We start from the raw sequence: 27,239 nt of genomic DNA, 5'->3' as shown, positions 1-27,239 counted from the left end.
AGATGCTTATTAAAATTATAATTTCCTATATTTTCTGATAGTGAAATGGTAGCTAAATTGATCAATGTTTAACCTTTCTCTTTTTGGGGGGTTAAGGTGCCCCTGCTGTGTTTCCCTAAGCACACTCTTAGTCTGCCACTGATGACCCAGCACCAGTCCTGCCCAGATTTAGCAGCTTATGTTTACAATGTTTCCTTCAGATATTGAGTCCCTTCTGCTTTACCTCGGTATCTTTTTATCATCAACTCATGTAATTGGATATTATGACAAGGAAGCAACCAAGACCCTTCATTCTTTCAATCTGATTCCTATATTCAGTGTAAGAATCATTTCATCTTTCCTTCTTTTGTTCATTCATTTCACTTTTACTGAGTGCCTGCCATGTGTTTAGCAATTTGCCAGATATAAGATATAAATGAAAAATGCAATTCTTACTCTCTAGCATCTCAGAGTTTAGACAGTCAGGTAGAGAGGATACTAAAAAAAATATTTTTTTTAAAATATAAGAGACATGAAAAGGGTATATAAGAGTGCTAAGGAAAGGAGGAGGGAAAACCAATCCAGCCATGGGGATTGCTGGGGGCATTGGGAGAGGGAGACTCTTCTGGAGAAGAAATGCTGTCTTCTTAAAACCCACTGTTGGTGGGAATGTAAATTGATACAGCCACTATGGAGAACAGTATAGAAGTTACTTAAAAAACTAAAACTAGAACTACCATATGACCCAACAATCCCACTACTGGGCATATACCCTGAGAAAACCATAATTCAAAAAGAGACATGTTACCACAATGTTCATTGCAGCAGTATTTACAATAGCCAGAACATGGAAACAACCTAAATCTCCATCGACAGATGAATGGATAAAGAAGAAGTGGCACATATATACAATGGAATATTACTCAGCCATAAAAAGAAACAAAACTGAACTATTTGTAGTGAGGTGGATGGACCTAGAGTCTGTCATACAGAGTTAAGTAAGTCAGAAAGAGTTGAACAAACACCATATGCTAACATACAAAATAAGGTTCCGAAGAACCTAAGGGCAGGACAGGAATAAAATTGCAGTCATAGAGAATGGACTTGAGGACATGGGGAGGGGGAAGGGTAAGCTGGGAGAAAGTGAGAGAGTAGCATTGACATATATACACTACCTAACGTAAAATAGGTAGCTAGTGGGAAGCAGCTGCATCACACAGGGAGATCAACTCCGTAGTGTTTTGTGACCACCTAGAGGGGTGGGTTAGGAAGGGTGGGAGGGAGATGCAAGAGGGAGGTAATATGGGGATATATGTATACATATAGCTGATTCACTTTGTTATACAGCACAAACTAACACAACATTGTAAAGCAATTATACTCCAATAAAGACGTTAAAAAAGAAAAAAACATTAAGTAATGAACAGGACAGTTAAGAAAAACTGTATTCTAGGCAGAGAATACCAAGGCAAAAGCCCAGGAGCATGGGATAATGGTTATTTTTTGGCCCAATGGCACTTACTACTCTCAAGTCCTAATTTTGTGATCTACAGTTACATAAATGGTCATGCAGAATAGGTGCTAATGGAGAGCCGTGCCATCCTCTGTCTTCTCTCAGCATTTACTGCAAGCATCTGGTGATACTCCTGTCTCACTGTATTAAAGTTATCTATTAAAATAGTGTCTCTTTAAGTCACACATGTTCTGCAAGAGCGAGGACCAGTCTTTTTCATCATCTCCTCAGCTATGCGTGTCAGTTGGTGAAATGAAGCAGGCACTTACAGATATCCAAATAGAATTAACTTTTCTAACAAAATTTTTCCCCAATGACTTACCAAATGGTTCTCTTTAACAAGAGAAATTTAGATTGAACTTATCAGAGTTAAAGCATCAAAAGCTAACTCTCACTAACTTTTCCGAGTTTTCTAACTAACTTTTCCATGGGTAGCTACCACAAAAAATGGAGGTTCCTGCAAAAATTAAAAATAGAACTACCATATGATCTAGCCATCCGACTTCTGGGTATATATCCAAAGAAATGAAAACAGGATCTTGAAGAGATATTTGCATCCACATGTTCATTGCAGCATTATTCACAATAGCCAGGATATGGAAACAGCCTAAGTGTCCACTGATGGAAGAATGAATAAAGAAGATGTGGTTTATATATACAATTTAATATTATACAGCCATGAGAAAGAAGGAAATCCTGCTGCTTGTGACAATATAAATGGACCTTGAGGGCATTATGCTGAGTGAAATAGCCAAACAGAGAAAGACAAATATTCTGTATTTTGGATGGATACCAAGTCACTCAGAAAGTTGATAGGAAGGCTGGAGATTAAGCTTGGAGGACAAGACTGCAGAAATCACAGCCAAAGATCCTCTATGACATCAGTTAACTTGTCTTCAGGTGCTCCATTGGCTTTGTGGCTACTTGACACTACACTGCTTTTGCTCACTGATACTGTTTCCTTTCATGTACCTTGATACAGATTTAAAGTCCCAAGTGAAACATCCTAGATCTCAGAGTCTGCTCCAGCTGCCAGGGGAAAGGGAGAGGGACCATCTTCCCTCCTTGGAAGAGGTGAGTCCTGTCCCTGAACAGGATCCATACCATTGAACAGGTGCCGAGATGAGGAAGACAGTTTGATCTTAGGCTGCCAAAGCAACAAAAATGTCCACCAAACTGACTGAAAGGATTCTGAGTCATCATTCCAAAGGATGGCCTTCTGTAAAATTTTTAAAATATAAATAAGATAGATTCCTGGCTGTCTGAAATGATTTAGATAATAGTTCCTCCATGTAGCAGAGACGGATTGAAATACAATACACTCACATGGCTATCATCTCCTGAAATGCTAGAAATACCTTCGTGTCAAAGTCTTATAAGAAGCCCAAGAGCTGGAATTTAGAATGACATTCCTTTCCACCCACTCCGCCCCGCCAATCCCCCAACCATGATTTTGCTACAAGAAGTTGGTCAGAAGATGCATTTCCTCTCTCAAGTTGGTTGTCTCTTGTTTGTGATTGATACTATAAACAGTGAGGCATCTGTGTTTCAGAAAAATGATGTGTGAAAACAGTTTTCAAAAATGCATACTGTCTGTATAAAAAGAAAACCAAAAGTATGGTTACCACTTTGTAGTGCCTATTAAATTTGTCTGTGAATGGAAATCTAATTGTTATCCATTTCTACTGAAGCCTTCTATGAACATTACATTTCCATTAAATAGAGAACTCAGCTATAGCAATATGGTGTTCAAGCTGAAATAGTAAAAAAAAACATTACTGACTAGTTGGCTGTTTAAAAATTTATATTTCCTCTTGACAGATCATTAGAGGAAATAACAGAAAAGATCATTCATGTCAGCAAAGGTAAAAGGAACATATTTCCTGAAATGTTACAAATAGCTCTCTGGTTTTGAATGATGACTACTGATTATTCTCTTATTCTTCATTTATAATCACAGAAACTCTTCTTAACACCTGCTGTTATTACCATGGGATTGGCATAAAAATGTTATCACTTGCAGGGCTGAATTTAAGGACTGAGGGACCCACAGCTTGGGTTAGAGGGATCAGAACTAAACTGCACTTGTTGCAGAAACATCTATTCAACACTCCAACCAATGGCAGGAACAAATAATATTGTATTTTTATAAACTTGGTAACAATGTTCATGATTAGTTCCCCTCCTCCTTCTCCTTCTGGTTTTTCTTCTTCAGTGATGTGAATGACCAGTATCCTTTTGATGAGTTGGTCAGTCTGTTTTTTAATGATTTTGTATTTTCTTTTGATGAACATTTGTCAAAAGAAAGGGGCAGTTCAGATAATGAGATTTACAGTTAATAAGATAAAATCACGAAAAAGATGTTAGATTAATATTTCTAAAGTACAGCTCTAATCAATATCTGCCCTTAGTCTAAAGTCTTTCACGTCTCTACCTAATTAAGTCCAGAGTTCTGGACTTCAAATGTCTTCAAGCCTGTCTTCTGATATTTTATTCTGTCCTGTATGTATAGTACAGATCAGTTCAGTGGTTCTTAATCTTGGCTGTACATCATAATCACCTGGGAAGCTTTTCTTTTTTAAACACGGATGCCCAGGTGCAGCTGTGTGCTAATTGAATATGAACCTGGAGGTGAAGCTCAGGCATCAATTTGTTTTTTCTGTGTTTTTTTTTAAAGCTCCTTATTTTTGTTATATATTGTCACAAAACAAACACATACCAAGACTTATTTGTATAAAACAGAAACCATTTTATTATGCTCCTGAATCCTGTGGGTCAAGAATTTAGACAAGGCATGGCACTGATGGTGTATCTCTGTTCTATGATATTTGAGATCTTGGCTGAGACAACAAAAATGGCTAGGTGTGTCTCAAACAGCTATGTGCTGGAATCATCTAGAGGCTTCTTTATTCACTTTTCTGCCACTTAGGCTGGGATGACTCAAAGGCTGAGTTCAGATAGTACTGTCAGCCAGGATGTCTAATCTGCTCCACCATACAGCTTGGGCTTCCTCAAAGCATGGTGGCTCAAGGTAGTTGGATTTCCTATAGGAATCCCAGGGCTCCAGGAAAAAATATTCCACTGAAAAAGGTGGAATTATGAGGCTTTTTATGTACCTAGACTCAGAAAGCTTAGCATCAATTTTGCTGCATTTTATTCATTGAAACAGTCACAATCCTTCAGATTCAAGGGGAGGGGACTCACGCTCTACAGAAAGAGTGCCAATGAAATTGTGGCCGTAACAAAAGTTGCCATACACCGCCTGGTAATTCCAATGTACAGCCAAAGTTCAGAAGAGCTGGATCCATTTCTTGCAAACACTGATCTACAGAGCAGGGCTGGGACTTGGGTGAGGCGAATGAGATACCTAGGGTGCAAAGGCAGTCACTCTCAGTAGTGCAAGTGCATCATGCAAGCGCAGGGTAACACCTCCTTACATTTTGTACCCAAGGCAATTTATCGGTCTCACCCTAGTCTTGCCCCTGATACAGAGCACCAGTGTATGGATCATGGGTGAAAGAAGGACTTAGATTCTTGGGTCTCATACTTTGATATTCTGATTCAGTAAGCCTGTGATGTAGACTGGGATTCTGTATGTTTTCAGAGATTCCAGGAGACTAATTACAGATTTCCATGTACTTTCCTGGGTGCCACGCCTTTGCTCATGCTGTTCCCTCTACCTGGAATTTTTTTCCTTCTATTTCTATCAACTATGGAATATCTACCAATTTTTATGATCTAAGATCAAGAGTATTTCAAATACTACCTCTTTTATCAAGCCTCTCTTGGTCCCATAAGCTAAATTATAAACTGTTCCTCCTACGAAACCCATAGCACTTTTTTATATGCCTTAAGGAACTCACATTTTGTCCTGGTAGTTTGTGCACTTGTCTTATAGAAAGAACATGTTCTCTTTCCTTGGAGGTCACCAAATGGAGATCTGGATCCACCCCATCAATTCTCACAGGCAGAGTCTTGTTTGAAAAAAAAGTGCTATTTTCTTTGACTCATCTTGCTCTGAGACAGTTCAACTTTGTAACCCACACAGCAACTGGCATGTGCTGTGCACATTTTAGAAGCCCAATAAACAGTGGATATGTATCCTGATGGAAGGTGAGATTACCATTTTTGCAGACCTCAAATGTTGAATAATTGTCCTTGCTTACATTCTTAAGCATAGATAGGTATTGCATCCTTTATTGTGACTTCACCTTTGGAAAACTTGCTTGAATATTACCTGACAATCTTTTCCCCACAGAGAACTTTTTTTTTCTTTTTTTTTGATGCTCACTGTATGCAGAGTCCATACCCTTGACCATGGCACTACCACATTTAAGCCACAGAACCCTTTGAGGTAAGCACTGCTATTGTGATTCATTTTCCTGATGAGGAAAACAGAGGCTAAACGATTTAGTAACTTGCTAGATCACAAAATGACAAATTAACCAGGGCAGGTTCTGAACCAGGGCAACCAATATTCCAAAAATGTGTGATTTTATCCTCACGCTAATCCAGCCCCTCTTTGGTTGGTGGTATCCATTTACCTGTCTTTGGGGAGGGTAGGAAAGACAGGTACACTTGTTCAAAAGCAAAGTTGGCAAAACCTCTTGGAATCGCTCTAACTCGTACGGTTTCTACCCGGGGTGAGCTTAGGGGCGTCCTTACTTTGTGCTCTTGCTTCTCAAGACAGCTTTCCATATGTTCCCCCTCTCTGTCTGGTCTACCTCCTTTCTCGCTGCATGTGGGACTGTTATGGAGTGGGCAGATACCTCAGTGTTACATTCAGCCAAGGTCGATGGTGGTGCAGGAGGGGGTGGGGGGACGGTCAGAGTCCACTCCCACACAAAGTGGAGAAGCGCTTTGCTACGTGCAGGGATGAGACATCCAGTCGCTGCAACCAAGAGAAGTGGGGGAGGCGCGAGTTAGAGAGCGTGGGAGCGCGGGGGTACAGAGGTAAGGAGGGGGAGAGCGAGCCAGAGAGAGACAGGAGTGAGGCTCGCCGCCGGGAAGCGAACACCAGCTCCGGATCCCGAGCCCAGAAGCGGGCGGGGCAGAGACGGCAGTGCAGCATCCTTTGCCTGAGCCTGTGCAGACGCCGAGCCCCACTCCCGCTCCCAGCCGTCAGGGCTCCCAAGAATGGAGGATTCCCGGGAGACTTCGCCGTCCTCCAACAACTCCTCGGAAGAGCTCAGCTCTGCGTTGCAACTGTCAAAGGGCATGTCGATCTTCCTAGAAGTAAGTACAGAGGGAAGGTGTTAGATCAGTGCCCCTCCCCGCCCCCACTCACCGCCAGCGTCTTTTCTCTTACTCGGGAGCAGGGGTGTCGGCCCAGGAGCTGATCAGCCAGTGTTTTGCCCCCAGAACACCGGAGAGAACTACCTCCTACTTCGCTTCCCTCTCTCCCTGGTAAACCACCCAGGCAAATGCTGGAGAAATGACCACCACTCAACTAGTAAAAACGGCTGTCTCAGACCTAAAACCTGGGGCTTAACAACCCTTAATAAATTCCCAAAGTTAAATTTCTCAACAGCCTGGATTCCAATAGGGACTAGGTCTGTAAATACAACAGTCTCCATAGGGGTGGGGGAGTTGTCCCAAATCATCTCTAATGTGCTCTGTTTGCAGCACCCACCTTGCAGATTGTCTGTGGTGACCAAGGGAATCGGTAGAAGAGGCAATGCCCCGCCTCCTCCTCCAGCCCACTAGAAAACATTTTGAAAATATATTGGTTTTTCATTTTTACCAGCGGTGGCCAAGATCTCTTTCATAATGATTCTTTTTTCACTGCCATATCCTTTTTTCCCATTTTCCTGCTCTCGTTTTGGCCTTCTGTACCTCTCCAAGCTGTAATTACTGTCATTATCTTCATCAATTCAAGCATTTAGCTATTCTTCTTTTGGTCCTCTCCCTGGCTTCGGTATTGATTCTCTTTCTCCATTTCTCTGCTGTTGATGATCTGTTTTGTTCATTCTTTATTTCCCTTCCTCTGATATTTTTCTGCCTTCATGCTGTGGTTTCTATCTCTATAGCAGTTTTATTTCTTATTTGTTTCTCGATTTTGCTTTACTCTCCTTCCTGCTGGTCTCTATATTTCTCACCCTTTTGTTCAGCTCTTTTCTCTGCCTTTAGGTTTTGTGGTTTTCCTATCCCTCAGTTTCCTGCGGGGCACCCAGCTCTCTCAGCCCCTCAGTTGTCACATTCGTGCTGTCCCCTGAGGTAGTTTCTGGCTCAGTGGGGACAATTCTGGCATGATAAAAGTTGGGCAAAGGGCATTGAAGAATGATTCGTGCTCTTTCCTCTAACCTCCTCTGAGTTATCATTTCTTATTAAAATCAAGGTGAGGGGACCAGAGGCCAAATACAGTTATTTATTTGTGGAGCAATGAAAATATGAGGAAACCAAATTATTAGTATCATCATGGTGAAGCAGAAATGATGAATATAAGGGAGAGGAGGCAAGGAGCCCTCCCAAGTTAATGTTGAATGGATTAGCTTGAATTTTTTAATTGGGAGAGAAACCCCTATCAATAATTAAACCTTGTGTAAGGCAAAAATATAGATAAGGTTCAACTTTGTTTCCTGGCAGCCTTCTCTTCTCATCACCATGCAGCTGCAATTGGGGATACAGGCATTCTGGGCAGGGCATCTTCTTCCCATCAATACACATGTGCGATTCCAATTTCTTCCACTCAGTAGGACTGTTAATACCTCATTCTTAATGAGGTATTAACAATGCTAATGAGCACTCATCTCTGCTTAGTTTGGGTCAATCAGATGATGTTAAACTGGCTGATATTATTCCTTTTAAGTTTTGCCATTCAAGGCAAAAAAGCCCTTGAGGAACTAAGCAGGTAGAAGGAGGAGGCACACGGCACACCAGAGAAGGAAATTCTCAGGGACAGAGAGTCAGGACCCCTGAAAATCATCTTAGTTATAAGGTTGATGGCTAAACCGCCATGAAGTTGATTCAGAGAGAGAAAGAGGGGCTTCCATTCATTCTGAGCTGATCTTCAGCCTGTCCCCGAAGGATAACAAGTGCTTCCCTAAGACTTTTTTATTTTTCTGGAAAAAAGTGTATTTAATTTATTTAATTAATTTATTTATTACTTATTTATTTTTCTTCCAGTTTTATTGAGATATAATTGACTTACAGCACTATATAAGTTTAAGGTGTACAGCATAATGTACACCTTAATATATCCATGATGTGCACTTACGTACATCATGAAATGATTACCACAATAAGTTTAGTGAACATCCATCATCTCGTATAGATATAAAATTTAAAAAATAGAAAGAAATTTTTCCTTGTGGTGAAAACTCTTAGGATTTACTCTTTTAACAATGTTCACATATAACATACAGTGTTGTTGATTATATTTATCATGTTGTTCATCACATCCCTAGTACTTATGTATCTTATAACTGGAAATTTGTACCTTTTGACCACCTCCTCCAATTTCTTCTCCTCCACCCCTGCCTCTGGTGACCACAAATCTGATCTCTTTTTCTATGAATTTGTTTGTTTGTTTGTTTTTTAATATAATTGACTTATACCACTATGTTAGTTCCTATTTAACAGCACAGTGAACTGATATTTCCATACATTTCAAAATGATCACTATGATAAGCCTAGTTAAGATCTGTCATACAAAGATATTACATAGTTATTGACTATATCCCCACATTGTAGATTTCATACCTGTGACTCATTTATTTTGCAACTGAAAGTTTGTACCTCTTAAACTCCCTCTGTTATTTTTCTTTCCCCCACCCCTCTCTCCTCTGTCAACCACCTTTTTGTTCTCTGTATCTATAACTCTGCTCCTCTTTTGTTATGCTTGATCATTTGTTTTGTTTTATAGATTCTACATATAAGTGATATCATACAGCATTAATCTTTCTCTGCCTGACATATTTCACTTAGCATAATACCCTCTAGGTCCATCCATTTGTCACAAATGGTGAGATTTCATTCTTTGTTTATGACATATATTTTTATATTGCACATATATACCACTTCTTTATCTATTCATCTATTAATGGCCACTTAGGTTGGTTCCACATGTTGGCTATTGTAAATAATGCTGCAATGAACATAAGGGGGCATATATCTTGTCTAATTAGTATTTTCTTTTTGTTCAGATAAATACACAGGAGTAGAATTTCTGGATCATATGATAGTTCTATTTTTAATTTTTTGAGGAATCTTCATACTGTTTTCCATAGTGGATGCACCAATTTACATTGTCACCAATAGTGCATGAGTGTTCCCTTTTCTCCACATCCTCTCTAATACTTGTATTTGTTGTCTTTTTTGATAATAGTCATCCTAACAGGTGTGAGGTGATATTTCATGGTGGTATTGACTTGCATTCCCTGATGATGAGTGATGTTGAGCATCTTTCCATGTGTCTGTTGATCATCTATATGTTTTCCTTGGAAAAAAGTCTATTAAGATCTTCTGCCCAGTTTTTAATTGGGTAATTGTTTTTTTTTGATGTTGACTTGTACAACTTCCTTGTATATTTTGCATATTAACCCTTATCAGATATGTCATTTGAAAATATCTTCTTCCATTCAATAGATGGAGTTTTCGTTTTGTTGATAGTTAGCTTCACAGTGCAAAAGCTTTTAAGTGTGTAGTACCATTTGTTTACTTTTGCTTTTGTTTCCCTTTACTGAGTAGACATATTCAAATAAATATTATTAATAATGATGTTAAAGTGTGTAATGCCTATATTATCTTCTAGAATTTACATAGTTTCAGTCTTACATTTAAGCCTTTAATTCATTTTGAATTTATTTTTGTGCATGGTATAAAAGAATAGTCCAGTTTGATTCTTTTGTATGTAGCTGTCCAGTTTTCTCAACACCATTTTTTTTTTTTTTTTTTTTTTTGGCCGCACCATGCAGCTTGTGGGATCTTATTTCCCTGACCAGGGATCAAACCCGGGCTCCAGAAGTGAAAGCACTGAGTCTTAACCACTAGACCACCAGGGAATTCCCTTCAACACCATTTGTTGAATAGGCTTTTTCCTCATATATATTCTTGCCTCCTTTGTGGTAGATTAATTGGCCATATAAGTGTGGGTTCATTTCTGGACTCTGTTCTGTTCCATTTATCTATGTGTTTGTATTTGTGCCAGTACAATACTGTTTTGATTACTGTGCCTTTGAAGTATAGTTTAAAATCAGGAAGCGTAATACCTCCAGCTTTGTTCTTTCTCAAGATTGTTTTGGTTATTCGTGGTCTTTTATGTTTCCATACAAATTTTAGAATTATTTTTTCTAGTTCTGTGAATGCCATTGGTATTTTGATAGGGATTACACTGAATCTGTAGATTACCTTTGGTTTTAACAATATTAATTGTTAATATTGTTAATATTAATTGTTAACATTTTAACAATATTAATTTTTCTAATCCATAAGCATGGTATATCTTTTCATTTGTTTATGTTGTCCTCAATTTCTTTCATCAGTGTTTTATAGTTTTCTGAGTACAGGTTTCTTACCTCTTTAGGTTTATTCCTAGGTAATTTATTCTTTTTGATGTCATTGTAAATGGGACTGTTTTCTTACCTTCTCTTTTAGATAGTTCAGTTAGTGTATAGATATGCAACAGATTTCTATATATTAATTTTGTATCCTGGAACTTTGCCAAACCCATAATGAGTTCTAGTAGTTTTTTGTGATATATTTAGGATTTCCTATATATAGTATCATGTCATCTGTGAACAATGACAAGTTTACTTCTTCCTTTTTTGTGTCAGCCTGCTGGTGGGCAGGACCAGGGCCCAGGGTGTCCTGGGGTTGGTGCTAGCCTGCTGGTGCATGGGGTTTGTGGACACTTAGCTCACTTCCATATCTTGGGAATTGTAAATAATCCTTCTATGAACATTGAGCTGCATGTATCTTTTTAAATTAGTGTTTTTATTTTTTTCAGATATATACCCAGGAGTGGAATTGCTGGGTCATATGGTAGTTCTACTTTTAGTTTTTTGAGAAATCTCCAGATTATTTTCCACAGTGGCTGCACCAATTTATATTCCCACCAACAGTGTACAAGTGTTCCCTTTTCTCCATATCCTTGTCAGTATTTTTTATTTATGTCCTTTTGGATAATAGCCATACTGATGGGTGATATCTCATTGTAGTTTTGATTTGCATTTCCTTGATGATTAACAATGTTGAGCATTTTTTTCATGTGCCTGTTGGCCATCTGCATTTCCTCTTTGGAATAATGTCTATTCAGTTCTTCTGCCCATTTTTAATTTTTTTTGATGTTGAGTTGTATGAGCTGTTTATATATATTGGTATTAATCTTTTATCAGTCATATCATTTGCAAATATTTTCTCCCAGTGAGTAGATTGTCTTTTCATTTTGTCGATGTGTGGTTCCTTCTTTATATTTTTGGTGTATAAAATCTTTTCTGCTAGATTCCAGCCTTTCTCATCAATTGCTTCTCTGTAAATAGTTGTAATTTTGGTGCCCATAGGAAGAAGTAAGCTCAGGGTCTTCCTACTCTGTCATCATGGTCATACCCCTTCTCTGTGACTGTTCAAAATCAGTGTACAAATCCTAGTGATACTGTAGAGATGAATGAATTGAGCTATGTAAATAGAAAGTCATCATCTCTGACATAAACACCTACTTGGCCCAAGTGTTCAAACTGCTATTTAAAAATAAGAGAAAAGAAGAGATTAAAATATCTTTTATTATTGTTTGCATATGTATGATTGTTCCCAAGTTCTGTAAATAAATAGTATCAAGTCTCTGTTCTGAAGGAATGTGTACTCTATAAATAGGACAGACTTGTCTTCATATATTTATTTCTGTAATTTAAAAATAAAAATAAAAAACTGATTTCACATGATAGGTGTTGACATGCTTTGTTGCCAGTAAAACAGTTGAGTCTACAAAAAACTGCCACTGGATTTTATCTTGAATAGAAAAGATTTTGTTTACACTTTTCTTTGAGATATTTTGTGAAAAATCTAGCACTCTGGTGAAATAGGTGATTGAAAAAGAATTTGTTATTTAGGGACTTTTGAATTATTTATTTCTGGATCATATTGCTTTTAGCAGAAAAAAATGTGGAATATAAATACATAATTTTATTTGATCAGTTTTACTGTATTCTAGTAGCACTGTTATGAAAGATTACTTTTTGAATTCTACTCAGATTATAATAAGTAGGCGATATATATTCCCTTTTCCAAAGAGGAACAGAAATGAAATTGATTAGAGGCTTCTGCATCACACAGACTAATTTCTAAATTTGAGGAAAACTTTGATTTTCAGTGTTTATATTCCAGTGTCACTGCAATAATTATTCCTCTAAGAAATTATTTAAACTACTTTTGAGGATACTGTTAATGATATGACTGTATATGTCCAACTGGTTAGAAACTAGACATAGATCAGAAAATCCGGGAGAGATTTATCACAACTGTTGGCTTTTGTTTCATTTTCCTTATCTCCAATTCAGCAATAATAATGAGTATGATATTTAATGTAAATGTTATTGTGAGTATGAACTAACAGTTCATAGTATAGAAAACTGAGGAAAAAAAGGATATGTGTTATGTAAATTTGAACTACTCTGTTACATCAGTATTCCATGTTGAATGTGTAAATAACAGTAACAAAACTCACAAGCAAAATTTTATAAATCTAATTTTTATGATTTTCTTTCTAAAAAATGTCAGAATTGAGTATCAGTTCATCATAAATACTCTTTAATATCTTATTGGGGGGGCTTAGAAAACCTAGTGCTGGTACCAACTCATGGCTGTGCACTGAGGCTGCTGCAGTGCATTTGCACAGGGCACAACTGCCAGCCACTGGACGGGGCTGAACTGGTTCCAGTGTGCAGCAACACGGAAGCACCTGGAGGATTAAAATTATTTTCCTTTTTACATCCATATGCTAACTTTTTTAAGGTTGCTGCATTAGAGATAACAGAGAATAAACTCTAATTTTAAATACTAGTCTGTATAGCATGTGGGCCCTCTTCTGAGTCATCAGTCAACTCTACTACTGTGCAAAGGGAGAAAAACTAACCTTCAGCTAATCCCCAAAAGCAAGATGAATCCCAAATGAAGTTAGTTGAAGTTTTACCCATTTGATGCTGCAGCCTTCTCCCAAACAGATTTCCTTTGATTTTTAACTGGAAGGGAAGTGGTGAGGTAGAAGTGGAGCCTTAAATGTTGTGAAGGAGAGAGATGACTTTACTGTTTTGTCTTCCATTCCTTCCTCTTAGCAAGCATGCACATCCATGGACACCCAGAACAAAAGGCACATTCCCTCGATGGTCAGAGACTTTGTGCAAAAGAGTAATCTTTTCTGCTTGCAAAGATACTTAATTCTGATGCCCTGTATATATTCATCTGTAGAGAGGACTGTCAGAGCAGAAACAGTTTTCCAGGTACAGTGGTTCTGTGACTGAATTCTGCTACAGTTACCCCTCCTATCTTGCCTAGCACACAGTTGTTTATTTGAGTGAGATTAATAACAGGCACAATTTTTAAGTTGATATTGTCCAGTTGGGACAATGGAAATTAACCCATCACTATCTACTTTAATGGCAATGCCACTCTACTAGATTCAGGAAGCAGCAGAAATAAGGAAAACTTAGTTTTACTGTTATCATACATTATAAGTTATAAATTATTTTCCTACACGGCCTACATTAGGCAAAATTGAGAAGACAGTGCCCACTTACCTGCATCCTATGTCAGGGTGACTAATCTCCTGGTAGCAAAACTACCTGTGAGATGTCCAGGCCCACACACTATGACTCACCTACTAGTTCTTCCTTTCTGGATGGTACTCCATGTTCTGGATGAGTCCCTACTCCCTGCCCTATGTCTCAGTTTCTCAGGAAACTGATAGCTCATCTCATTACCTAATTAACCTGGTATATGAGAGGAGGCACTTAGCAAACATTAGTTTAGTGAATGGTAATGGTGTTAGTGTTTTATGCCTCCAAGACAACATTTTCATTTTAATACTTGCCTTTGATAACTTAAAATGAAAAATGAAGAACCTCAGTCAAGGCCATTAAAGAATATCTTTCAAGGTAAAAGATGCTATTTGATAAACCTTAAAGGGTTTCAAAAACATAGCACCACCTGCATTAAGCTTTAAGTTTGGCCATGATATTTAAATCTATTTACTATCTTGTGATAGCAACTAGTAAGATTAGCTGACTCAGAGTACTATGGTAGTGTAAAATAATGAACTCAATTCTCATTTACAGTACATTTTTTATTAGTCTGAGAGCTCAGAGGAAAAATCTGCAGCAGAGACACTTCTGTTCATATTCAATTACAAAGAACTGTCTTAATAACGAGTGTCTATCTTAATTTCATCTATAAGAAGCTGAATGCTATTTAAGATTGTTCTTTATGAAATGAAATGTTAGAAGTCCTGGGTCTGAGTCTCTGGTGTTTTGTTACTCCTATTTTACTCACTTCAAACTCATAAGGGTACAATAGAGCTTGAAATAGAATCTTAGAGTATATCAAAGGTAAGAAATAGACTGCATTTTATGTCTCCCCAACTCTATGGCTTCATGTTTCAGAGGAGAGAAAGAAGCTGGTTATGATGGAGAGATGGATTCACAAAATCTCCACTAGAAATTACTTCCAATATGGTAAAAAAGAATCTGTGCCTCATTTTGCTCTAAACATGGAAACTTTTACTATTGAAAGCTGTCCTCCTGCACTAATTAAATAAATTTAGTTTAAAAAAGTGCACTTTTTATTCACTCAAGTCAGGGTGATACATATCTGTTATTGGAAATTTTTCACGGGAAAGGTTTTTAGTAATAATATTAGTATTTTATAATAAAAACACATTGTAATAATGATTAGATTTATCCACACTTCATTTCCATGAAATCAACAGAAGGCAAGGAGGATCAAGTCTGTAGTGGAAAGCAGTAAAACAGAAAATTTTGGTAATAAAAATTATTACTCATGTTTCAAGCTAGCCACCAAGAAATGATGACCTAAATATAAGAGTAGCTCTTGTTACTTAACCATAACTATAAATTTCTCAGGAAAAAAATAATCCTTAAATGCCCCTTCACTTAATTAAAACTTGTCTTTACAATATGGTAAAGGGACATTTTCTTTGGTACTGTGTATAACATAGCTGTGTATTATATTATACAGATATTTTTCTAGCAGTGTACAGTATCAGGGCTAATTTGATTGCTGTTAACAGAAAAAAATAACCCAAACTATCTTAAGATTTTTAAAAAATAACAATTTATTGACTCTTGTAATGAAAAGCAGAGATCATCTTTTCAGGATGGCTTGATCAGGGGCTCAGAGGGTGTCATCAAGATCCAGTTTCTCTAAGCCTCTGGATACTCCTTTCTCTAAGGTTAGTTATTTCCAGGTTGTATATTATATTAACTTCCTAAGGCTTTTATAATAAAGTACTAAACAAATGGTGGTTTAAACAACAAAATTTACTCTCTCAGTTCTGGAGGTTAGAGGGGTGAAATCAAGGTGTGGGTAGGACCATACTCCCTTTGAAGGCTCTAGGGGAGAATCGGTTCCATGCCTTTCTCCTAGCTCCTAGTTGTGACCATCAGCCTTTGGCATTCCTTGGCTTGCAGCTGTATCACTCCAATATCTGCCCCTGTTATCACATAGCCTTCTTCTTTGTGTCTATGCATCTCTGAATTGCTCTCCTTATAAAGTCACCAACCATTGGATTTAGAATCCAATCCAGTAAGGTCTTAGTTTGATTACAACAAAGACTGTATTTCCAAACAAGGTCACATTCACAGTTACTAGGGATTAGGATTTCAACATTTGTTTTGGGGCAATACAGTTCAACCCATGACATATTCAATTACAGAAAAGCAGCTCCTTACCTATATTTTCCTAGGTTCAAAGTCAACAGAAGATAAAGTGTTTCTCTCTTGACAACTCAAGGAAAACCATGGCTTCATTGGCTTTATTTTGCTAATTCCTGAGTAATCACTGTGGCCAGAGGAGTATGACACTCTGTTTACTAGGCTTGAGTTCTCTGTCCAAACCTGGAACACATGGGCCAAGAGTGGAGGACAGATTGGTTTCCCAGAAGAAAATTAGAAATCTTTATTAAAGATACTGGATGGTCAAGAAGTTCATATTCATCAAAGACAATTTAAGATAGTCCCAGATAACAAATTAACTCATAAAAGTAAGATATACTATAGACACAAGAGCTCTTATTTATCCACAATTTATTATTTTTGTTCCTATTTATTCCCTGTGTTATTATATGATTGACTTACATTAAATAGCACATATTTAAAGTGAAAAGTTGATGAGTTGTCACATATTTATATATCTGTGAAACTTTCACCACAATCAAGAAAATAAATATATCTACCATCCTAAAAAGTTTCCTCATGCCCTCTTGTAATCCAGCCCTCTCTGCCCTTGCATTCCTACACAACCTTTAATCTGCTTTCCGTTACTATTTGCATTTTCTAGAATTTTATATAAATGGAATAATATATATTCTTTTGTGTCTAGGTTTTTTACTCAGCATAATTACTTTGAGATCTATCCAAGTTATTGTATGCATCAAGAGCTCATTCCTTTTTATTGCTCAGGAGTATTCATTGTATGGATACACCATGGCTTGTTTGTCCATTCACTTGTTTATGGACATTGAGTATTTTTAATTTTTTACTATTGTAAAGAAATATTTCAACTGGGAAAACTTTATTTTAAATTGGAATTTCTTTCATTTAATAATGGGTAAATTATGTGAGAGTATAATGTTCGCTGCAATACTTACAAAAATGGTGATAAAATGTTTCATTTTTCTTTTCCAGATACTGAGGAGAGCAGACAAAAATGGTAAGAGCAAAAATCTACAGTTTCTATTTATTAATCTCTTACTGTTTAGATCACTTTATATAGAATAATATGGAAGAGAGAGGGGAACCCAAGAAATTGACACATAAAATGTCAGTTTCTTGTACCAGTAAGAGTTTTACGCGAGTTCACGGCTCGAGAAGTTTAGGTGAGTTCATCAGAAGTTGACAGAGGTATCTGCATTTGACAGGAAGATGGAATTTATGCCTTTGAGGTGAGGAGCCATCATACTTGGGCTCTGGCTTTCCCTTTTGTGTTGTGCTTTAAATTAATTTTAAAGTAATAATAACTTCTATTTTTTGAGTATCTACTGGGGTAAGTGCTTTGCATTCATTATTTCTTAGAGTTATAAGATATAGATCTGAGACTTGAATTTTAGTCTGTGTGACACCAAAGTCCAGGCTCTCAACATTGAACTTTATAGTGACCTTGGGGCTACTACACTCTAAGATGGTTACCTGGAAGCATGTATTACAGACTTATCTCTACTCCATGGCTCTTGAGCATAGCTCTCCCAGTCGAATTGTATGCACTGTGAGTGATAATCTATAGAGGCAGACAAGTAGCAGAAACCAGAAGGAAAAATTTTGTCAAAAGAACTAAAGTTGAAATGATGCCTGCACAAAGTCCAATTATAAACTGTCATAAGCAATATCTTTTGACTCCTTCATTCCACTATAAATTTTGTTCCACAGAATACCAAATCAGAGATTATTGTATTTATTCTGCTGCTGTAGCATAAGTACATAACAGAGCTATATTCTTGACAAGAGTTTCTTGACAAATAAAGGGTTCAAAAAGTCCTTTTCTTGAAATCTAGTTTCTTATATATGGGGAGAAATTACAGGCAGAATCTATATCTGACAAACATGTTTTGTAGTCTAGTTGCCCATTAAGCTGCCAGATCAAGGAAAGCTTGACTGGCACTCTACAACTTGCCACACAACAGAAAATATATAAATCTAAGGAGCAATAAAATAGTGCCCCAAATCCTGATAATATTTAACTGTGCCTACCCAATTAAATGTTTTCTCAAACTATGTTGCAGTCAAAGGTTTTTTTTTTTTTCACGTGAACCACTTGATTAATTTTTAAGAGAGACATAATGATGATATCATCTTGTCTCCTCATTCTACTCATTGGCCTATGCCTGATAACTAGCTCCAGTGACGCTGAAAGCACAACTGAGTAGTTCATATGTCTCCATGTTACCTGCCTCGTACTTCAGCAGCCATTTTCAGCTCAGAAATACCTTGTCTCCCTCTCTACCTCTCGAGGCTACACTCTCCTTTCCTTGGACCCCAATGCTCTGATAGAGCGTCAGTATTATCTATCACTTTTCTTTCCATCAAAACTTAACTCTTTGGCAGCCCACTATCATAACCCATGATATGGGTTATGCACACGATTTAATGGATTTTAAGATAATTTCATATGTTATGCCATGTAGAGTGGTCATTGGCACTGGCAACCCCATGTGGTCCTGTTCAGTTCCATGTTTCCTCACCTGTCTCATCACCCCCATATGATATCTCTCCCCTTCTTGTTCCCTTTCCTAGTGCCCAATCCCAATGTGTTGTCAAAGATACCTGTCCTTCTGCTCTTGTTTCCACAATCTTCACCATGCATCCTCCTCTGCAGCCCTCTGAAGCATTTGGGGCTCCACGTGTCACACTTCTATGGTGTTGTCCCTGCTTTCATCTCCACCTGCTCTGGCCTTTCAACCCTTAGTCAGCTTGAGAACTCTGAGGTACTTCTTACATTCCTGGTCAAGGCACCTTATCTGGGAAGCACTCATCAACTCCTCCAGACAGAGCTCCACCCTATCTCTCCATACTTTGGCATGTATTGATTATTGCCCTTTATGAGGACCAAAATTGTTTGTTGGTGATTCTACTTCTCTAAACCAAACATGCCTTTCTATGGTAAGGAACTTGTCTTATGAGTAGACCCTATTCCTAGGCAATACTAGGTGCTCAATGGATATTTGTTTAATGAATTAATAATAATTAAATACATTCTACTCCATTATCCATCTCCCTTCCATCTGTCCACTCTTCCCTCTGCCTTTCATCCCACTTTGCTCTTCTCCCTCATTTTCAGTGTAAAGTGAGGGGAGGACAGGGTCAGGCAGGTATAGGTTTAACTCACAGCTATGCCACCTAGTAGCTTTGTGACTTTGGGTAAGTAACAAACACTGTACCCTCAGCTTTCTCATCTACAAAATAGAGATAATGACATCTACCTATGTCATGGGGTTTTAAATAATAAATGAGATAACATATGAAAATTTCCCAGGGCAGTGCATATCATATAGTAAGAATTTATACCTGCTCATTTTTCTGGTATTATTAGGACTAATGTGATCAGTATACTACTGAAAGCCTGAGTTGTTTTTGTGTTGTGGTGCTTTGGAGACACTTGGTGACATTCTAGTCATTTTTATTTCAGTGGAGTTTAGTGGGAAAAGCAGACTATTTACCATACAAGCAGAATTGAAAAACAGGAAAAGGATAGGGATAATCTAATGTAAATGAGAGGATATTAGCATAAAAAAATCTTTCTGTACCATGTGTTCATCACATTCTGTATTGGCAAATATACAGGTGCTACATGTACTTCTCACATAATAGAATACCTTATGGACTGCATAATTGGTGATGGAATAACACAGGGAATAAGAGACTATAAGCAGTATGATAGATAGCCTGCCACGGTACAGATTTAATTTTACAGTCTATCTCACATGAAAGAGAAGCTTCTGGAGAAATTGGAAAAAATAATACATGATTAGAGAGATCTTGGGTGGGGGTTGGTTGTTTTTAAATCATAGACTAGGGTCCTAGACATAAAGATAGACCTTAGGGCTTCCCTGGTGGCGCAGTGGTTGGGAATCCTCCTGCCAATGTGGGACGCGGGTTCGTGCCCCAGTCCGGGGGGATCCCGCATGCCACAGAGCGGCTGAGCCCATGGGCCATGGCCGCTAGGCCTACGCGTCTGGAGCCTGTGCTCCACGACGGGGGAGGCTGCGGCAGTGGGAGGCCCGCGTGCCGCAAAGGAAAAAAAAAAAAAGATAGACCTTAAAATAGTATTGTATAGCAGAGACACAAGTGCTTGAATCTAAAGAGCCTAGAATTAAACACAGAAATGCAAAACTTACTTCTATGCAGGTCGAATGAAAATGGAAATGATAACATGGGCATTTGTAAAATATGCAAAAATAATTTTTTTTTAACATTTTCAAAAGGCAAAATAAAAAGGCTCATTGTAATGAATAATATCATCTAATTTCTCTTGTAGATGTGCATTTGCTAAGATCTGCTGCCATCCTCGATCTGCCTTTCTTGGTCAGAAGGTCAGCAAATAGGCAGGCTGTATGAATAACACTTTTGATCCCAATGTAATGACTGATCTCTTTAAGACATCATTATAGCTCTCCTCAGTGGCCTTTAGACCACTGCAATAACCTGTACATTGTAAATCCGTGAGGGCAGAGACCATGCCTATTACACATAGCACCAGGCCCACAGTGGTGAGCCAAATGCCTGTCACAACATAGGTGCTCAATAAATATTTGTAACTTTATTTGTAGGAAGTGCATTACCAACAATTTGACCTTGAAAACTGAAGAAACTTAATCATATACATCAGTTAATCAAATTAAGCACTATTATTGTTTATCTGTTGTTTATTAATCAATAGTATTTGTAAAATTTAGTGAGGATATATTATGGGCTATGCCCTACACTAGATGCTTTGTATATATTGTCTTCAGTTATTATGAAAAGTCTACAGAATAGCCAGTTCAGATTAGTGGTAAGAACACAGGTTTTAGTTTTATGAGTTTGAGTAAGTTACTCAACTTCCCCTTGCCTCAGTTTCCTCATCTGTGAAAGAAGGGTAATATTATTTCTTTTATGCCTCTAAAACACTTAGTCTTGATCTTGCATATAGTAGTAATTGTACAATATTTTTAGCTATTTTTAATATTTCTCCTTTTTTTAGGTGAAGCTCAGAGAGTTTAAATGATTTTTCTGGGTTATATTGTATGTTAACAGCAGAATTTTGAACTCAGGTTTATGTGACTCCAAATTTGGTGATCTTTTCACTTTACTGTATATGTACATATATATGTACTTCAGTCTACAAATATATAAATATAATTATAACCTGAATTTGCAAAGAGCTTGAATATGATATTCTGATCTCCCAATGCACTAGTTTTCTTGACTTAATGCACTAATTTTCTTGGTAATATGAAAGAATTATGACTCTTTGAATGACTAATCTACTTCAAGAAAATAATGCTGGCATTAAAACCCCTGGTCTAAGAACAGCTGTTGTTGTATATGTGTGTTTAGAAATATTTTGAAGATTTCATTGGATCATTATATAACTAATGTTATTAGATTAAATGAGAATTTCTAAGAGTCTTTTGATTTGGTTACCCAAAGTTGGTTTATTCCATTAAAGTGTAAGAATATGACCTCAAGTAGAGGGGTGAAACAAAGGTTCTGGTAAGGAGGAATTTTTTGAAGACAGAGAAACTTTCAGAGTACCATTGAGAGGCCAGATTCTATGTTTCCTGTGTATTAATGACAAGGCTGTCCTTTGATAAGAGCTACTTAGTCAAGTTTCACTGGCCCCCCCACTGGATGCCACAGTCCCTCTGATCTTCTAATAAGGGATATGAGACACAAATAAAGATGACAAGATTAAGGACTGGGTGCTGTAAAGTAGGATTATTGGCATAAGGCTGATTTTCTTCTCAAAATGCCTCACTATTTCTCAAACATTTTGGTGAAAATTAGTGAAACTGAGAATCAGATAGCTTATTACGTAGGAGGGTTCTCAGAGAGCTCTAGATTCATGTTTGTTCTCAGGCATAGGCAAACTTGCAAACTCTTCCTACACATCTGCCAGCTTGAAAGTCAAAGAAAAGTCTAATAAGAGTGATTCATTAAACAAACAGCAAACAAGCATACAAAAAACACCTCATACCCTAACAACGAGCCTACTAGGAGAAATGACTCATCAAGGAGTTCAATATGTGGGAGTGCATGAGTGAAAGTCCTGACTGTAATGATTTGTTTTAAATTAAAAAAAATTTTTATTGAAGTATAGTTGATTGACAGTATCGTTCAGTTATACATATATATATATATATATATATATATATATATATATATATATATATACTTTTTTTTTTTTTTGCTGTACGCGGGCCTCTCACTGCTGCGGCCCCTCCTGTTGTGGAGCACAGGCTCCAGGAGCACATGCCCAGCGGCCATGGGTCACGGGCCCAGCCACTCCGTGGCACGTGGGATCCTTCTGGACTGGGGCACGAACCCGTGTTCCCTGCATCGGCAGGCGGACTCCCAATGACTGCGCCACCAGGGAAGCCCTATATATATTCTTTTTCAGATTCTTTTCCCATGTAGTTTATACGTAATACTGTGTATAGTTTCCTGTGTTACACTGTAGGTCCTTGTTGGTTATCTGTTTTATACATAATAGTGTTATGCTAATACATAGTAGTAAGGTTAATCCCAGCCTCCTAATTTATCCCTCCTCCCACCAATCTTTCCCCTTTGGTAACCATAAATTTGTTTTCTATGTCTGTGAGTCTCTTTCTATTTTGGAATTAAGTTCAGTTGTGTCTTTTTTTTCTTTTAGATTCCACATGTAAGCAATGTCGTGATATTTGTCTTTCTCTGTTTAGCTTACTTCACTTTGCATGATAATTTCTAGGTCTATCCATTTTGCTGAAATGGCATTGTTTTATTCTTTTTTATGGCTGAGTAATACTTCATTGTGTGTGTGTGTGTGTGTGTGTGTGTGTGTGTATATATATATATATATATATATCACATCTTCTTTATCCATTCATCTATCAAAGGACATTTAATTTGCTTCCATGTCTTCACTATCGTAAATAGAGCTGAAATGAACATTGGGGTGCATATATATTTTTGAAATATGGTTTTCTCTGGATATATGTCCAGTAGTGGAATTGCTGGGTCATATGGTAGTTCTAATTTTAGTTTTTGAAGCAACCTCCATATTGTTCTCCATAGTGGCTGTATCAATTTACATTCTCACCAACAGTGCAAGAGGGTTCTCTTTTTTCCACACCCTCTCCAGCATTTACTCTTTGTAGATTTTTTGGTGATGGCCATTCTGACTGGTGTGAGGTGATATCTCATTGTACTTTTGATTTGCATTTCTCTAATAATTAGTGATGTTGAGCATCTTTTCATGTGCCTCTTGGCCAACTGTATGTCTTCTTTGGAGAGCTGTCTATTTAGGTCTTCTGCTCTTTTTTGGATTGGGTTTTTTTTTTTTTAATATTGAACTGCTTGAGCTGTTTATATATTTTGGAGATTAATCCTTTGTCTGTTGATCTGTTTGAAAATATTTTCTCCCATTCTGAGGGCTGTCTTTTCATCTTATTTATAGTTTCCTTTGCTGTGCAAAAGCTTTTAAGTTTCATTAGGTCCCATTTGTTTATTTTTGCTATTATTTCCATTACTCTAGGAGGTGAGTCAAAAAAGACCTTGCTGTGATTTATGTTAAAGAATGTTCTTCCTATGGTTCCCTTTAAAAGTTTTATAGTGTACTGTCTTACATTTAGCTCTTTAATCCATTTTGAGTTTAATTTTGTGTGTGGTGTTAGGGAGTGTTCTAGTTTCATTCTTTTGCTTGTAGCTGTCCAGCTTTCCTAGCCCCACTTATTGAAGCGTCTGTCTTCTCCATTGTATATTGTTGCCTCCTTTGTCATAGATTAGTTGACCATAGGTGCATGGGTTTATCTCTGGGCTTTCTATCCTGTTCCACTGATCTATATTTCTGTTTCTGTGCCAGTACCACATTGTCTTGATTACTGTAGCTTTGAGTATAGTCTGAAGTCAGGGAGTCTGATTCCTCCAGCTCTGTTTTTTTCCCTCAAGATTGCTTTGGCTATTCGGGGTCTTTTGTGCCTCCATACAAATTTTAAGATTTTTTGTTCTAGTTCTGTAAAAAATGCCATTGGTAATTTGATAGGGATTCCATTGAATCTGTAGATTGCTTTGGGTAATATACTCACTTTCACAATATTGATTCTTCTAATCCAAGAACATGGTATATCTCTCCATCTGTTTGTGTCATCTTTGATTTCTTTCATCAGTGTCTTATAGTTTTCTGAGTAGAGGTCTTTTACCTCCTTATTTAGGCTTATTCATAGTTATTTTATTCTTTTTTTTGCAATGGTGAATGGGATTGTTTCCTTATTTTCTCTTTCTGATCCTTTGTTGTTAGTGTATGGAAATGTAAGAGATTTCTGTGCATTAATTTTGTATCCTGCAAATTTACCAAATTCATTGATTAGCTCTAGTAGTTTTCTGGTGGCATCTTTAGGATTACCTATGTATAGTATCATGTCATCTGCAAACAGTGACAGTTTTCCTTCTTCTTTTCCAATTTTTATTCCTTTTATTTATTTTTCTTCCTTGATTGCTGTGGCTAAGACTTCCAACACTATGTTGAATAATAGTGGTGAGAGTGTACATCCTTGTCTTTTTCCTGATCTTAGAGGAAATGCTTTCAGTTTTTTACCATTGAGAATGATGTTTGCTGTGGGTTTTGTCATATACGGTTTTTATTATGTTGAGGTAGGTTCCCTCTGTGCCTACTTTCAGGCAAGTTTTTATCATAAATCAGTTTTGAGTTTTGTCAGAAGATTTTTCTGCATCTATTGAGATGATCATATGGTTTTTCTCCTTCAATTTGTTAATATGGGGTGTCACATTGATTGATTTGTGTACATTGAAGAATCCTTGCATCCCTGGGATTAATCCCACTTGATATGGTGTATGAGCCTTTTAATGTGTTGTTGGATACTGTTTGCTAGTATTTTCTTGAGGATTTTTGCATGTATATTCATCAGTGATATTGGTCTGTAATTTTCTTTTTTTTGTAGTGTTTGTCTAGTTTTGGTATGAGGGTGATGGTGGCCTCGTAGGATGAGTTTGGGAGTGTTCCTTCCTCTGCAATTTTTTGGAAGAGTTTGAGAAGGATAGATGTTAGCTCTTCTCTAAATGTTTGATAGATTTCACCTGTGAAGCCATCTGGTCCTGGACTTTTGTTTGTTGTAAGACTTTTAATCACAGTTTCAATTTCATTACTTGTGATTGGTCTGTTCATATTTTCTATTTTATCCTGGTTCAGTCATGGGAGGTCATACCTTTCTAATAATTTGTCCATTTCTTCCAGGTTGTCCATTTTATTGGGATAGAGTTGCTTGTAGTAGTCTCTTATGACTCTTTGTATTTCTGTGGTGTCCACTGTAACTTCTCCTTTTTCATTTCTAATTTTATTCATTTGAGTTGTCTCTCTCTTTTTCTTGCTGAGTCTCACTAAAGGTTTTTCTGCTCTGTTTATCTTCTTAAAGAATCAGCTTTTAGTTTTATTGATCTTTGTTATTGTTTTCTTTGTTTCTAATTTATTTATTTCTGCTCTGAACTTTATGATATCTTTCCTTCTACTAACTTTGGATTTTCTTTGTTCTTCTTTCTCTAGTTCCTTTAGGTGTAAGGTTAGATTGTTTATTTGAGATTTTTCTTGTTTCTTGAGGTAGCATTGTATTGCTATAAACTTCCCTCTTAGAATTGCTTTTGGTGGGTCCCATAGGTTTTGGATTGTTGTGTTTTCATTTTCTTTTGTCTCTAGGTATTTTTTGATTTCCTCTTTGAATTCCTCAGTGATCCATTGGTTGTTTAGTAGCATATTGTTTAGTTTAAATGTGTTTGTGGGGTTTTATGTGGTTTTCTCCTGGTTGTTGATTTCTAATTTCAGAGTGTTGTCAATGGAAAAGATGTTTGATATTATTTCAATGTTCTTAAAATTACTGAGATTTTCTTTGTGGCTCAGCATTTGATCTATTCTGCAGAATATTCCATGTGCACTCGAAAATAATGTGTATTCTGCTGCTTTTAAATGGAGTTCTCTATAAATATCAATTAAGCCAAGCTGGTTTAATGTGTCATTCAAGGCCTATGTTTCCATATTGATTTTCTGTCTGGATGATCTGTCTATCGATGTAAGTGGAGTGTTAAAGTCCCCCACCATTATTGTGTTACTGTCAATTTCTCCTTTTATGTTTGTTAACATTTGCCTTACATATTGAGATCCTCCTGTGTTGGGTGCATATATGTTTACAATTTTTTAATCTTCTTGGATTGATGTCTTGATCATTATGTAGTGTCCTTCCTTGTCTCTTGTAACATTCTTTATTTTAAAGTCTATTTTATTGATATGAGTTTTGCTACTCCAGCTTTCTTTTGATTTCTCTTTGCATGGAATATCTATTTTCATCCCCTCACTTTCATTCTGTAATTGTCTCTAGAACTGAAGTCGGTCCCTTGTAGACAACATGTATATGGGTCTTGTTCTGTATTCATTCAGCCAGTCTATGTCTTTTGGTTGGAGCATTTAATCCATTACATTTAATTATCAAGGTGTATGTTATTGTTGCCATTTTGTTAATTGTTTTGGATTTGTTTTTGTAGATCTTTTTTCTTCCTTTCCTCTTTTGTTCTCTTCTCTTGGGATTTTATTACCATCTTTAGTGTTGTGTTTGGTTTCTTTTTCTTTTCGTGTGTATATCTATTATAGATTTTTCATTTGTTGTTACCATGAGGTTTTGATATATCAGTCTATATGTATACATGATTATTTTATAAAGTTGCTGATTTCTTAATTTCAAATGCATTTCAAATATCTTGCATGTGTTCTCCTCTCCTCTTATATTTACTGATTTTGATATAATATTTTTGTGTGGATGATTTCCTACCTTTACTGTATGTTTTTCTTT

The 27,239-nt window shown here is 37.0% G+C and overlaps 1 protein-coding gene across 1 annotated transcript in view; it reads left to right on the top strand.

Annotated features, from left to right (window-relative positions):
• Positions 1 to 6,485: 6,485 nt before the first annotated feature.
• Positions 6,486 to 27,239, top strand: part of NECAB1 (N-terminal EF-hand calcium binding protein 1) — a 250,392-nt gene continuing 229,638 nt past the window's right edge. Inside the window, exons 1-2 of the mRNA XM_082601744.1 lie at positions 6,486 to 6,727; positions 17,344 to 17,368. Coding sequence (XP_082457870.1) covers positions 6,629 to 6,727; positions 17,344 to 17,368 — 124 coding nt within the window. The 5' untranslated portion in view covers positions 6,486 to 6,628. The remainder of the gene's footprint in view (positions 6,728 to 17,343; positions 17,369 to 27,239) is intronic.

The sequence above is a fragment of the Mesoplodon mirus genome (genome assembly GCF_964341445.2).
Source record: "Mesoplodon mirus genome assembly, chromosome: 16".
Classification (NCBI taxonomy): Eukaryota; Metazoa; Chordata; class Mammalia; order Artiodactyla; family Ziphiidae; genus Mesoplodon; species Mesoplodon mirus.
The sequence above is the reverse complement of the archived record's forward strand: the minus strand, read 5'-3'. Positions and strand labels throughout refer to the sequence as shown.